Source organism: Venturia canescens, chromosome 1 (genome assembly GCF_019457755.1).
Source record: "Venturia canescens isolate UGA chromosome 1, ASM1945775v1, whole genome shotgun sequence".
In the NCBI taxonomy this organism is placed as follows: Eukaryota; Metazoa; Arthropoda; class Insecta; order Hymenoptera; family Ichneumonidae; genus Venturia; species Venturia canescens.
Window position 1 is genome coordinate 25100504 of NC_057421.1, and position 12522 is coordinate 25113025.

Consider the following 12522-nt stretch of genomic DNA (forward strand, 5'->3'; position numbering starts at 1 on the left):
CCTTGAGACAGTTTTACCGCGATTAAGGGAAGGCTCTGTCAGCCGATTTTGCCATCGTCCTGCTGGTTACACAAAGTGTAACCGTTTTCCCGGTTACACAAAAAGTGTTCCTGCGAGGCAGGACTGTGGCAAAAATGTGCTCGAGATTTAATTCCGATCGCATGAGCGGCGCTGAAAGCTTTCGCATTCACATCCGGGACTTGTATAAAGGGTGAAAATGTTTACTATTTAATCTGCAGATGGAAAATGTATGGCTTGCACATATCGCGCCAAATTCATCGAAATATCGGTTGGCATAAATCACAACGTGGACGACCTTCTCGTTGGGATTTTAAACCAAATTCGGCTGAAGGTCGTTCAGGGTCATCTGGAAAATCGTAGCAGCGGAGGCGGCGGTGGGAGCGAGGGAAGCGGTCACTGGTACAAATCGCGGGGAGTCGTTCGGGCGAGTATGAAAGCGAGACAAATGCTGACCTGGCTCTTCGGTAAGGAGGATAGCAAATTCAAGAACTGCGAAAATCTTCACGTGCTTTAAAAAATAATGAGACAAGAAGGAGAAAGAGAGGAGGAGCAGGAAAGATAAACATAATCGTACGTGTGGGCACGAGAAAAGGGGTAAGAATTGGTACGAGCACACATACGACAATGGAATATTAAACTTTTTCATTTGTATAATCACGACTATGTTGATAATAAAATTATTGAAATTTCATACTTTGGTATATATTTTAAGAATGTTACATATTTTAATCGTAGTATTGACGTGGTTCTGAAATATTATTAGGAAAAATGATAACGGAGGGGCTGCGACGAATCGATTTTTATGAATGTGCCAATCCTCGCGATTAATCAAACTTGAGGCAATTACCGTAATATTAACTGTTGTCATTGATATATGTGCGACTGTTGAAGGTGGCTCGATTTTTAGCGCATATTCGCGTCGCGAAAATTGTGCATAGATGTATATCAATATTAGTAACGACTGCAATATCAGTGGAGTGATTTTGGAGATAAAAAAAAAAAAATCAAATAAAAACATTAATATCAGAAACAAAAGAAACTATTGGACCGAACTACGCGATAATATTAGGTTATATTTCTGATAAATCGTGCGTATATAGTTGAAGAGAAATGATGTTATCAGATAGATCGATTGGAGAGTGACTCTCGTTGGGGTGCTCCATTTGAAGAAACAATTCACAAGCGCCATTTCGCTATTGTTCGAATAGAATAAAAAAACGAATTGAAAAAAAACATGAATCCCTGCAAGACCAAAGTAGGTTCCTATTACGTGATCCATTCGAAAATAATTTTTTTTTTGTTACTCGTGCGTACTTCGTTGTTAATTTATCATGTTACTGTTTTATATGATGTATATAAAATACACGTTACCGTGGAAAAAAAAGAAACAATAACATTGATATGGATGATAATAATTTTGAAAACATTATGTGTCGACGTAGAAATGACTTACATAAACTATGAAAAAGTTCTTACGATAATGTTGGACAAAGGATATTGTAATTTAAATTACGCAATGACATTCGTAAGAAATATACCCGAGTTTAATAATACGTGAACAGCCGATTTTCAGGTATAATTTACATTTAAAGTGGAGCGAATAATTTAAAGAATACAAATTTCTTCCAATGACTCATTTTTTCAAAGTTTCGAGTGAAATTTTCAGTCGACGTTTCGAGTCGTTTTGCGCTAACGGAGTTGATTTCAATGCCTGTTCGTTGATGATCCAACAAAACGTGGCTGATTAAAATAAGCGGCCGGAGTGTGGGACGAAAGGGCCTTAAAGATGGAATTTTCCTATTTAGATTTTTATCCATTTATCCCAAGGTACTTTATCCAGTATGTTTTCAAATGTGACCAATAAATATACAATCAAACCCAAACGATATTTGGCGAACATTCGTAAAAGTGAATTTTATTGTCACGTGCAAAAATGCAGCTCGCTCTTTTATCGTAACGATTTTTTTCTTTCTCACGACCAAATTATTATGTATGGATAAGAATAGTATAAGAACGAAAATATTCATTCTTATGATAATGGAATACAAATTTCTTATATTCAAATTTATGTGGAGATTATATTTAAATAAAACAGTCGTAGAAACTGTTAATGTTAAGGGGAGAGGTCAGGAATAAATTTGAAAGATTTATATTTCTGGAAAGAGCACGTAAAGAAATAAACATATGCTTGGAAATGGTAACAAACGGCGATCAAGCTGTCTAAGATTCTTACAAAGTGCCTTTTAAGTATTTTTTTAAAATATAAGATTAACGGGTAATCGATGTAATCCTGATCGTTATTACAATCGGTATCAACATAAGATATTCAGCTATTATCATTGAATTATTCATCTTCGATAATTAGAAACGATCATCTATGATTATCAATGTTGTTATTATCCACTTACACTACTATATTACTGGCTGGCTAATGTAAAAAAAAAATATATATATATATATACTATATGTCTTATATAGAAGAAAAAAAATTCAAAGAAATACGATCAAAATAAAAAGGAAGAGCATAAGGACGAAGATTCGAAAATTTTTGATAAATTCCTCGATATCCTTCGTGTATCGGAACTTGAAAAAAAAATTTTTTATTTCAATTATTCATACTCTTAACGTATTGTTTTTGTTTTTTTTTTTTTGTTTCGTATTGCAATGTATTCTGTATAAAATCGTGTCTGCTCGCTACATTAAGTGACGTGACAATACTGCCAACAATTTGGATAATAAAATGTTTGAAAAAGGAATCGCTCTCGCCCCTTTCTTCCTTTTCGTGTGTGCACGTTTAGCATATTTTTTTTTTCGATATTTTTCAGTCGATGTTTCGAGATTATTTCCGAAAAAAAGCATCAATGGCTCGAAATTCGAAATTCACTCTGGGACCTTTCTTTGTAAAACGTTCACCAGCGTCGCTGGCTTATTATTTATTAAGAATATTTCAATTAAGTGAGCTTCAAATTGAACTGTCAAATTGAATTACGAAAATGATCATTTTTTGAACAATAAATTCAAGGCAGGAACAAACAACAAACTTTCACCATCATTTAGTTTGCCGGTTCAATCTTCGGAGCACTCGCTGGAGATGTGAAAAAAAAAAGAAGAAAAACAAGCAACTGAAGTCCACACCCGAAATCTCCCAGCGATGATATGTTCACTCTGATCACACGTTTGTTTTTTATTCTACTGGTTTTGACAGTGGGATTTTTTCGATGTCATGGATACATTCGTAATATGAGTAAATTGTCGAAAGGTTTAAAGTTCAATTTTATATTTAACGAGCAACAATGAAGAGAGGTTCGAAAACTTCAGCTTCGAGATCACGACGTAAAAAGAAAATGAAGCAACCGTCATACGCTTCGTACGTTTACCGGATTCTCAAGGAAGTAAACGCCTCAACTTTTAATCTCGCAATCGTAGTTTGGCTATAAATTTCTCATGAATATATAATTCGCTTCTTTGGGATTCAATGTAATCTTGAAGATAGATCCGATGAGAGGAATTTCCAGTAAAGCATTGGCCATCATGGATCATTTTGCGAAAGACATTTTCGATCGTTGTGCCGTCGAAGCTGCGAGGTGAGCTCAACTCATTTCGCTGAAAAAATTTTAACGCTTCTAAGAACGTGTTGCTCAGCATTCCTGAATCCTGAACAACACAAAACTCACGCTCGTCGCTTCGTTGCACTTTTCTTCCTACTCAGATTGACTAAGCTAAACGCGAAAAGAACGATGACAGCGAATGAAGTGAGAACAGCGGTCAGACTTTTGCTCCCCGATCATCTCGGCTCCAATGCGGTCTTACAAGGAAACAATGCACTTGACATGTACAATGAGACATCCAATCGATGCGCTCAGTAAATTCACCTTCGTGTACAATTATTGCTCGTCTCGAATCGGTTCATCTCGATAAACGTTTGGTCAGAAATTCAATTTTGGATTTTATCGATGTTTTTCGAGTCTCTGAATTTTAAGTCACTCGTTCATATTCCAAAATTCACTCTTTAAAACAGTGATTTTAAGTAATTCCATTGAAGAACCTTCAAAATATTTTACGAAACGAGTCTTAAATTTCTCCGAATGTTCCGTGTTAAAATTTCACTGTATTTTCAAATAAATACCGACAGTTTATTGGCCCCATATTTTCTCACGGAAAACGTTACTTTCAAGCAATTTTTCTAAGGACAATCTCGATGTAGAATTTTGATTACGAGAGTTCATTGCGAACTTCAGGTATCGATCAAATCGTTTCGAGTGCAAAAACTTGATTTTAGATGTAGCGCTAACGCCGAGGCATAATTGTGGGTGCTCAATCGATTAAAAAAAAGACAAGTTTAACAGAAGACTCAAGTTAGACGAAATCGATCGGACTGCGCGGTACCAGGAGAATCGTGGAACCTGGTAACCAGTGTCAATCCCACTGACAACGAGAAAACAACCGAGCAGTTTGCCTCAACTTTTAGTGTAGTGTTAAAAAATCTGTAAATTCATCCGTATAAATTGTTTCAAGATATTTTAATCAAGATTTTATCAAAAATTCAATAGAAGAAACTTCCAAAAATTATGTTCATCGTGAATAATGTTGCGTCAATTTATGGTTTTGCTGTTCGCTGATTACTTATATCACAGAATTTGAAGTGCGCTAATTACGGTTAGTTATACGGCGATGAGAGAGGAAAAGTTTTTTTTCGAACATTTGTGACTCAACGTGGAAGCTGCTCGGAGTTTTTTTATCATGTCAGTCGGCAAAGCAACTACCTGTAAGGACGCCTTGCGTCGATGGGAAGAAGAAACGGGGCAGGAAGCTTCAAGTGCTACCGAAGTTACATTAAGTTTTCAGTGGCCACCGATCGAAAAGATGGACAATGCGCTCTCGACTTTGTCCAAGTGTGAAAAACTCTCGATATCCACTAATATGATTGAGAAAATAGCAGGTAACCAAAGGATTCTCTGAACATTGTGCTGCACTGCTTTCAAACTCATTTTCTGATCGAGTAAAGTAACTTTAAAGTGTTTTTCGTAAGGAGAAACTTGAGAATCGTAGAAAATCGAAAACGAACTTTTTAAAGATTCAGTGACTCTTTGGTATAGCTTCAATAATGTCGATCGAGGTATCTCGGTCTCCGTGATGCAAACTCAAAAAAATTCCCTCCATTTTTTGATGGTCCAGCAATCAATGATGTCAATATTTTTTTGTTCTTTGTTTTTTCATTTTTATAATTAATCGTGTTTTCAACGATCTTAGAACCCTCGGTGGAAGTTATTTCATGGCGAAAAATGAAAAAGTACAAAAACATAAAATCAATTTAAATACACCAACAGTAGGAAATAAATTTTACTGCAATTCGAGTTTAAATTTTCTTCCCCCTTCTTCAAATACACGGAGAAAATTAAATTTGAAAAATTACCGTCCAGTAACGATAGTGCGGTGACGAGCTGCAATGCATGATATTATTATGAGAAAAAAATTGAATTTTCCTACTAAAAAAATAATATTCATTGTTCACAGCAGGTTTACCGGAGTATTTAGTAAATTTTGACGTCACGGTGAATTTTACGGCGCTGCACTGTAAAAATTTACGTACGAATGTTTATGCCAGGATGCGGCTATACTGGGGACATGGTAGTCCCCATTATCTTGTCACTTTATCGGCCTATTTCCCCATTCTTTTTATATGCTCAGCCATTTGTTGAAGTGTGTAAATCACCGTTTCAGTGTGCTACGGAATTCGGAAACGAGTGATCGATGCCTACGTTAGGGCAAATGCACCGTAAAATTCACTAAACGTTTTGTAAATATTAGAATATACTTCTATGTAAATATTTCACTATCCGCAATATTTACTATGATAAAACTAAAAATTGCGCAAAATATTGAAAATTTTTCAGTGCCTTACTGGAATAAATATCATAATTTGATGTTGACAATAATCTTTTAACGATCTGATGTTTTTGTTTCGAAGGTGTTAGCAGTTTGAAGAATTTGCGTGTCCTGTCGTTGGGACGTAATTTCATAAAAGGCTTCACAGGCCTAGAAACCCTGGGCGACACACTCGACGAATTGTGGGTCTCGTATAACTGCATTGAAAAAATGAAGGGAGTTCATGCCTTGAGGAATTTGCGGGTGTTGTACATGTCCAATAATCTCGTCAGAGAGTGGAACGAGTTATCGAGGCTTCAGGAATTGCCGAATCTGCGTGATTTGTTGTTCGTAGGAAATCCACTGTGCGAAGGGATCGAGGCAAGGGGCAAGATCAAACTGATCGAAGGTTGATTCGATGATGCAACGATTGCTCACTGCGATTCGAGTTCACAATATTTGTCGTTACAGACAGAAGTTTGGAGGATCGATGTTGCCCGGAGACTTCCAAATCTTGAGAAATTGGACGGTGAACCGATAATACGAACCGAAGAACAAACGGTGCCTGGCCAAGGCGTCAAAACTGAGGGACAGCAAAATGGCAACAAACCTGCTGAGGAACTGGCTGCGTCTTGAATGCACTCGAGCTTCAAAGGAGCAGCAACGTACTAAAATTCTGCCCATTTTCGAAAATATTATTACTCGCTAGAGCCCGCCGTCAACCAACAAGTAGAAATTATCGTGGCAGCGAAACGGGAGTCAAAGGTCGAGTAAATTAGAATTTGCGATAAAATAAATGACATTCATGAAGGTTCAGACTTTTTTAGCGAAACATGGATTTTTGTGAATTGTGAACCAATTTGATGGGTAATTTGATTTTTTTTTATCAACAATATTATAAATTACAATCTGTTCTGCGGGGAACATTCAACAATTGTGGTGTGCGATTGAATTTGTCGATTTTCCTTCATAGTTTAGAATCGGTGACCCGCTGGCATGCGATCTAGTGATGATTGCATTTCCGTCCATTGATCTTGTACATTTTTCTTCATATTATTGGTTCGCTTATTTAATCAGGTCGAGAGGTTTTATAAGTTCAGTCTTCTCATTTCATTGGTTTGGTCGAGAAGTTTGCGAGTCAGTGCGCATTTGGATGTTTTTGAAGTCTTTGTGTCTTTGGAGTCCGTTGCTGTGTTCTCGGATGGTTGAGATGGATAAATGAATGGAAAAATGCTCTGATGGATTTTTTTACATTTATAATATTGTATTTATTCATTCAGGTGATACAATACGAGATAGATCTTACGTACGTTTGGGTTATTGAAAAAGGTTCGTTCGTTTTGATTGTGTTCGTTTCTGGACTTAAACTCGTTGATATCTTTTCTTTCTTTATATACGTTTTTTTCCCACCTACTCGAATTTCAGCGTTTTATTTGAACGCCAATACACATTAAGTATAGCTTTTGATGGATAGAGTTTTGATAGCAAACATAACGTAGTTATATTATATCATAGTCGTACAGAGATTTCGATAATAATTCGATGAACACGTGACGCAGAACGGAGATCGGATGTATACACGAGAGCGTTTGATTTTCATTACCCAACTTATGGATTTCTTTGGATTCTCAACGTTTCGAGTTTCTGAACGTTCTTCGTTCGACTAGATTTTTTTTGCACAAATATTGACGAGGCACGATTTTACCGAGTAGATTCTTCCGCAATTTTATCACAATAATGATAATGATAACAATGATAACGATAATCCGGTGATAGTTTTTGTCTCTGGAATGATTTCAGTCACGAAACTCGAGAAATTTTGTTTCTATTGTTTTCGATCTTTGAGTCGTTCTATTATTAACTTGCTTAAGTAGCCTGTGCATTAGAAAAAATTGACGTGTGTGCGCTCTGTTTGTTTTTCACTCATGTTTGATTCGCCTGATTGTTACATTTCTTTATGATTTTCATTATTATTCTGGTATTTTTCGAAGACCGTGCTTCGGCTCATTTAAATTTATTTTTATTCGTAACTCGATGATTTTTTTGGTCGCTGGGTTTTCTGCCTTCGAAATAGCCCGTGCTACATGACAATGGTTTATGATTCGTTTTTTTTTTTTTTATTCTTTTAATTATAATTATAATCGAGTCCTCCTTTTTTATAATGTATTTAACTGTAATAAAAGTTTGAAAAAGTTTAATAATCGTCACTAAATTATCAACAACAGCTCGGAGAATAGATTTTTTTTCAAAGCTTCTTTCAGCACTCATTCCCATATATGTGCTAACGTACATCGAATGTACAGCGAAATAAAAATGTGAGATATTTCAATAGATCATTGGTTTTATCGAAATCGCGTAGAGACTCGAGAAAGGTCATCAGAGCGTGTGATAGTTGCAATACAAGAGCAGCCCTTGAACGTTTTTTTTTCTTTTCTTATTCAGAGCAACACGCTGCAGTGGCATCATATATACGTGTACACATAATCTGTGTATACGAGTGTGGACATATCGATATATAGTTCAGTCATAGAGATGAGTAAGAAAAATATTATCTCGACCCTCTGGGAGTAGCAGGTGCTCTCGAAGCGCAACGAATGTTAAATAAAATGGGATTTAATGAAAACATATTCAGAAGAAGAAGCGATTTTCCCGGAGCAACGAAAGCTCGTTTTTCGTAATCATCTTATCCCAACGGTTTTTTAGTTATATTTTATACAAATATATTTTTTTTTCTCAGATATCGCACAAGGACTTTACACTTGATACTTGATGTAAGAATCACGGTTACAAAGTAATTACACTTTCAATAATTGTCGCAAAAACTGTTCGCACATATTGTTGATTATACTTTGGGAGTAAAAATAACATTACCAATAAATTTGTACAGGTAAACTCGTTTCGAGAGCCGATTATCTGAAGAAGCCTTGTAAACATTGATTGTATGGATACATCACAACGATTTATCAGATTTTCATCTGTTATTTATTTCATTCTGTATTTTTTGAAAACTTTACTTTCTGTTCTCCTCGAAATACGATCATCTCGGATTTTCGAATCTCGTGTCTTCCTTGCCTCGGATTATTGTTGGCCGTTTTAAATTTCATCTTAGCGTAATATTCGCCCTCGAATTACACACAAAACCTTATTTTATACAATTCCAAAGATTCTTCTTTTCCGCTCTTAAATTGACATAGACACAAAAATATTTTTTCCCCTTCTCTTAATATATATTCTTTTCTTTTGTTTACTCCGTGTCAAATCTCTTCTGTCAGATATTTTCTTATATATTTTGAATACTCTATATTATGCTTTTTCGCGGTTATCAACACTCATAAATATTCAACACACGATTTTACACCGAACAGGAGTAACTATTTTCCGAAGAGCTCCAATCTTTGTGTTTTATTTACCTTTTTTCTTACCCCCAATCAATTTTACGTATTTTCTTTCTATAAACAAATATATTTATTTTTGTTTTTGGAAGATAATTTTTTCTCCTCAGCAAACTCAAAATCTAAAAATTCGAACAAGCTTGCGGATAATAAAGAACTTTCGATTCGATTGTTTCACTGTTTAAGGACAAAACATTTGAACCTTCAATAAATGTGTGCTTCATTGAAGAGATTATTGGTTCGTACCAAAGTTTTATCTCTATCTTCGTGTATGTGAATAAAATATGATGTATAGTTATATAAAATCGTTTGTGAAAAAAAGTACGAACTTTGGTAATGAAAATCTCAAAGCAATTTTGAGGGGCGCTGATTGATTTGAAAATCATGTTTCGCTAGTCCCGATCAGCTTATTCACTGGAACTAATCTTATATAATAATTTGAGTAAACATCGTTCCATACCAATAGAACATTCAAACAGCATATTTAAAACCGAAAACGAATATTTGGCCCAAAATGAATTAATCCTTTTTCGATAGGTTACGAAGTATTAACATTCGGGATTAGTCCGAAACGTATTGACCCTTGTGTAAATATATATTTCCTCCATGAAAGGTTTGCACCCTGTTTTTTGTAGCCATGCCTTTTTTCTTCCAGAGTTTCTCTTCCTTCTCGTGTTGATTCTGGGCAATTTGTCGATTCGATAAATTTTTCGTTGATTTCTTTCGGAAACATCTTCAATCCCTTCCCATTTTATGCGGTGGCGAAGCGTTGTTTTTGTTTCTTTACAAAGTCCAATGCTTGTTTGTCACCAACGCGATTTTCCAATATTTGCAAGATGGCGTTATCTGTTGATACGGAATTCAGGGATAGTTTATCGACCGTTCAAATAAAGGGGGAGCAGCGGGACGCTTCATTTCGAGTCGAATCGGAGATCATTATTGAATTCTCTTTCTCTTTATAAGAACGAAATCATGAAATAATTGTCGCCCAACTTACTTCGATTTTTCTGATGCATTAATGGCAATTCCTGGTGCTTAAGGCCGTGGAAATTGTCGATACTCGCATTGGAATCGGCAACCCCGGGAACGCTACTGAGACCAAGAAATGCCTCGCCGGCGAAATCGTTTGCTGTCAGAACGTCATGATCCATGACAGTGAAAAGGACCATAGCATCGGGACTTTTGCATTGCTCGACGCTCACAGAGCTGCGTCACATCATCATATTCATCATCAATTTTCATAATCAACTTCGGATGAATTATTATAAAAATTCATTTCAATTCAGTGAGTTTGAGTTCGAACATCGTTTACGATCGTTCGCTTTATCATTCGTTAAGGGGGGTCCTGCTTTAGAAAGTCAAAAAAATCTATTGTTTTCGGGAATGTTTTTGGATAGACGGCAATAACTCAGCATAGCGAACTTTTCGGTATAGTTTCAAGGATATTTCAAGTGTACAAAACCATTTTTTCAATGTTAGAAATACTAATTTGTACATGGTTTAACTAAAAATTCCAATTTTTGTTGCAAAAAATCAAAAAAATTAGGAAATTCTATATTTTTAACGAATTTGAAAAAAAAACGCTTTCAAAGAAGAAGAATATCACTTCAACGTGCTGTAAATATAGAATTTCGCGATTTTTTCCGGTTTTTATAGGTTCATATGGACGAAAATGGGAAAAGAATTTGGAAGACAATCAGACTTGGCGCTTAAACCATATACAAATTAGTAGGTATTTCTCACACTAAAAAAATGGTTTTGTACTTTTGAAATATCCTTGAAACTATACCGAAAAGTTCGCTATGCTCGCAGTGTTATTTCGGTTATTTCCGTCCACCCTGAAAACATTCCCCAAAACAATCGATTTTCGACTTCCAAAAGCAGGACCCCCCCCTTAAGTGTGACAAGGTTAGTTGAATATTTTGTACTTACAATTCGAAGTATTCCTCGAAAACAGGATTGAGAGTTCGTTTCTTAACGTTCGTTTGTTGTTCAGTGCAGTGAGAAAATACTCGACGGGGTAAAAGTTCGATTATTACGAATGGATCACTGAAACCATTCGGATCGAGCGGTATAACGTCTCTCGCGTTAATCACTTCAACGCACAAGGAATCGTGGTTGAGATAAGCTCTCACCGTCAGAATACCGTATTCTGCCGTCAATGTGTTTATTTGGTCCTGAAAAATGGGAATAATTAAAGCAAGCATACGAGCCTCGAAAAACAGAATTTTTTTTTTGAATTGTGCAGTGTTTAATGATATTATTATCGAGAAATTCACCTGCAGTCGTTGCTGGTAATAACGATCAATTAGCAGCATCGTATCCATCTTGTGATACTCCAGCCGCTCCTCGACGTTCAAATATCTCTCGTATCTTAGCATCTCGTAAGTGAGACCTTTTTCTTCAGCGTGAAAAAAGCTCACCAGAAGCTCGAGAGCCTCGTGCAATCTTTCGTAAAACATGGCTGGCTTGTCCTTGAATAAAAATACCATTTGAAAAAAAATTTTCCATTATTTTATAATCAGCCATTTCAAAGACAAATTTCCAGTTGGGAGCTGAAAAAATTTCCCTACGGAAAAAGTCTTTCGGTATGTTGCAACGCGAATAATACGCGCCACTTTTTTTTATAAAGATAGCGACCGGAGCGGGGGATGGCACCGCGAGGCCCAGCGCAGGTAAAGGGCTGGGCGCACAGAGGGTTTATGGCCGACATGTGGCGTCCACTTGGGGCAATTGGAAATAGAAGATTTTTTGAAGTGGGAATTTTCACGCATCCACCTCATAAACGTTATTTTCCTTCCTTTTTTTTGTTATTAGCATCGCCAAGCTCCGAAAAAGTCGGTATGTCACGTTTCGGCAATTTACGCAAAGAATTCGAGTATTCTGTACTTTTTACATTTTTTGAACATATACTTTGCTCCCTCCTCTCTTCTTATTACAGTAGCCAATCCAAATTTCTCGTTAGTTGGTAAGAAGGGGTACTTTTCCTCTTCCCTTATTTTTAAGCATTTTTGTAAAATCAGATTCTTAAGGAACTCCAAGCTGTCCACATCGGAGCAGCTTATTGTATTATATACCGAATAAACTAGTTGTTGTTATTTTCTACAAAAAATAATTCCACTGTTTATTTTTCAATTCATTCATACCAATCACCTAACTCTCTGTAAAAGGAAGGTTAGGACATCGTCGAGAGACGATACACGGTATTTTCTTTAAATCTATCGGATTTTCGAAGTAAGCTTCG

At 36.1% G+C, this 12522-nt stretch overlaps 4 protein-coding genes across 9 annotated transcripts in view; 3 read left to right on the forward strand and 1 right to left on the reverse strand.

Annotated features, from left to right (window-relative positions):
* Window positions 1-2777, forward strand: part of LOC122412971 (GTP-binding protein RAD) — a 40552-nt gene extending 37775 nt beyond the window's left edge. For both annotated transcript variants that reach the window (XM_043423005.1, XM_043423014.1), the window contains exon 7: window positions 240-2777. In XM_043423005.1, coding sequence (XP_043278940.1) covers window positions 240-535 — 296 coding nt within the window. In that variant the 3' untranslated portion in view covers window positions 536-2777. The remainder of the gene's footprint in view (window positions 1-239) is intronic.
* Window positions 2778-3314: 537 nt separating this feature from the next.
* On the forward strand, window positions 3315-3887 carry LOC122419289 (late histone H2B.L4-like). The gene is made up of 3 exons (XM_043433720.1): window positions 3315-3413; window positions 3511-3605; window positions 3650-3887. Exons 1-3 carry the CDS (start codon window positions 3315-3317, stop codon window positions 3885-3887), a joined length of 432 nt encoding a protein of 143 aa, XP_043289655.1.
* A 572-nt stretch (window positions 3888-4459) lies between these two features.
* LOC122419342 (dynein axonemal light chain 1-like) lies at window positions 4460-6820 on the forward strand. 2 transcript variants are annotated; one of them, XM_043433798.1, is made up of 3 exons: window positions 4460-4960; window positions 5990-6267; window positions 6358-6820. In XM_043433798.1, exons 1-3 carry the CDS (start codon window positions 4762-4764, stop codon window positions 6520-6522), a joined length of 642 nt encoding a protein of 213 aa, XP_043289733.1. In that variant the 5' UTR covers window positions 4460-4761; the 3' UTR covers window positions 6523-6820. The 2 variants fall into 2 exon arrangements, with proteins under 2 accessions (XP_043289733.1, XP_043289744.1); XM_043433809.1 differs by having other exon boundaries at window positions 5990-6295; window positions 6358-6529.
* Window positions 6821-7991: 1171 nt separating this feature from the next.
* Window positions 7992-12522, reverse strand: part of unc-13-4A (BAI1 associated protein 3) — a 66584-nt gene continuing 62053 nt past the window's right edge. For all 4 annotated transcript variants that reach the window (XM_043433786.1, XM_043433779.1, XM_043433762.1 and 1 more), the window contains 4 exons: window positions 11558-11752; window positions 11211-11455; window positions 10276-10484; window positions 7992-10124 (listed from right to left, as the gene is read on the reverse strand). In XM_043433786.1, coding sequence (XP_043289721.1) covers window positions 10030-10124; window positions 10276-10484; window positions 11211-11455; window positions 11558-11752 — 744 coding nt within the window. In that variant the 3' untranslated portion in view covers window positions 7992-10029. The remainder of the gene's footprint in view (window positions 10125-10275; window positions 10485-11210; window positions 11456-11557; window positions 11753-12522) is intronic.

Bases quoted from the DNA above. Each gene is read 5' to 3' on its own strand.
- LOC122419289 (XM_043433720.1), top strand. From the start codon at position 3,315: ATGAAGAGAGGTTCGAAAACTTCAGCTTCGAGATCACGACGTAAAAAG. The intron at 3,414-3,510 runs GTAAACGCCTCA...GTAATCTTGAAG, and splicing joins TTTACCGGATTCTCAAGGAA to ATAGATCCGATGAGAGGAAT. The intron at 3,606-3,649 runs GTGAGCTCAACT...AACGCTTCTAAG, and splicing joins TGTGCCGTCGAAGCTGCGAG to AACGTGTTGCTCAGCATTCC.
- LOC122419342 (XM_043433798.1), top strand. From the start codon at position 4,762: ATGTCAGTCGGCAAAGCAACTACCTGTAAGGACGCCTTGCGTCGATGG. The intron at 4,961-5,989 runs GTAACCAAAGGA...TTTGTTTCGAAG, and splicing joins TATGATTGAGAAAATAGCAG to GTGTTAGCAGTTTGAAGAAT. The intron at 6,268-6,357 runs GCAAGGGGCAAG...TTGTCGTTACAG, and splicing joins CACTGTGCGAAGGGATCGAG to ACAGAAGTTTGGAGGATCGA.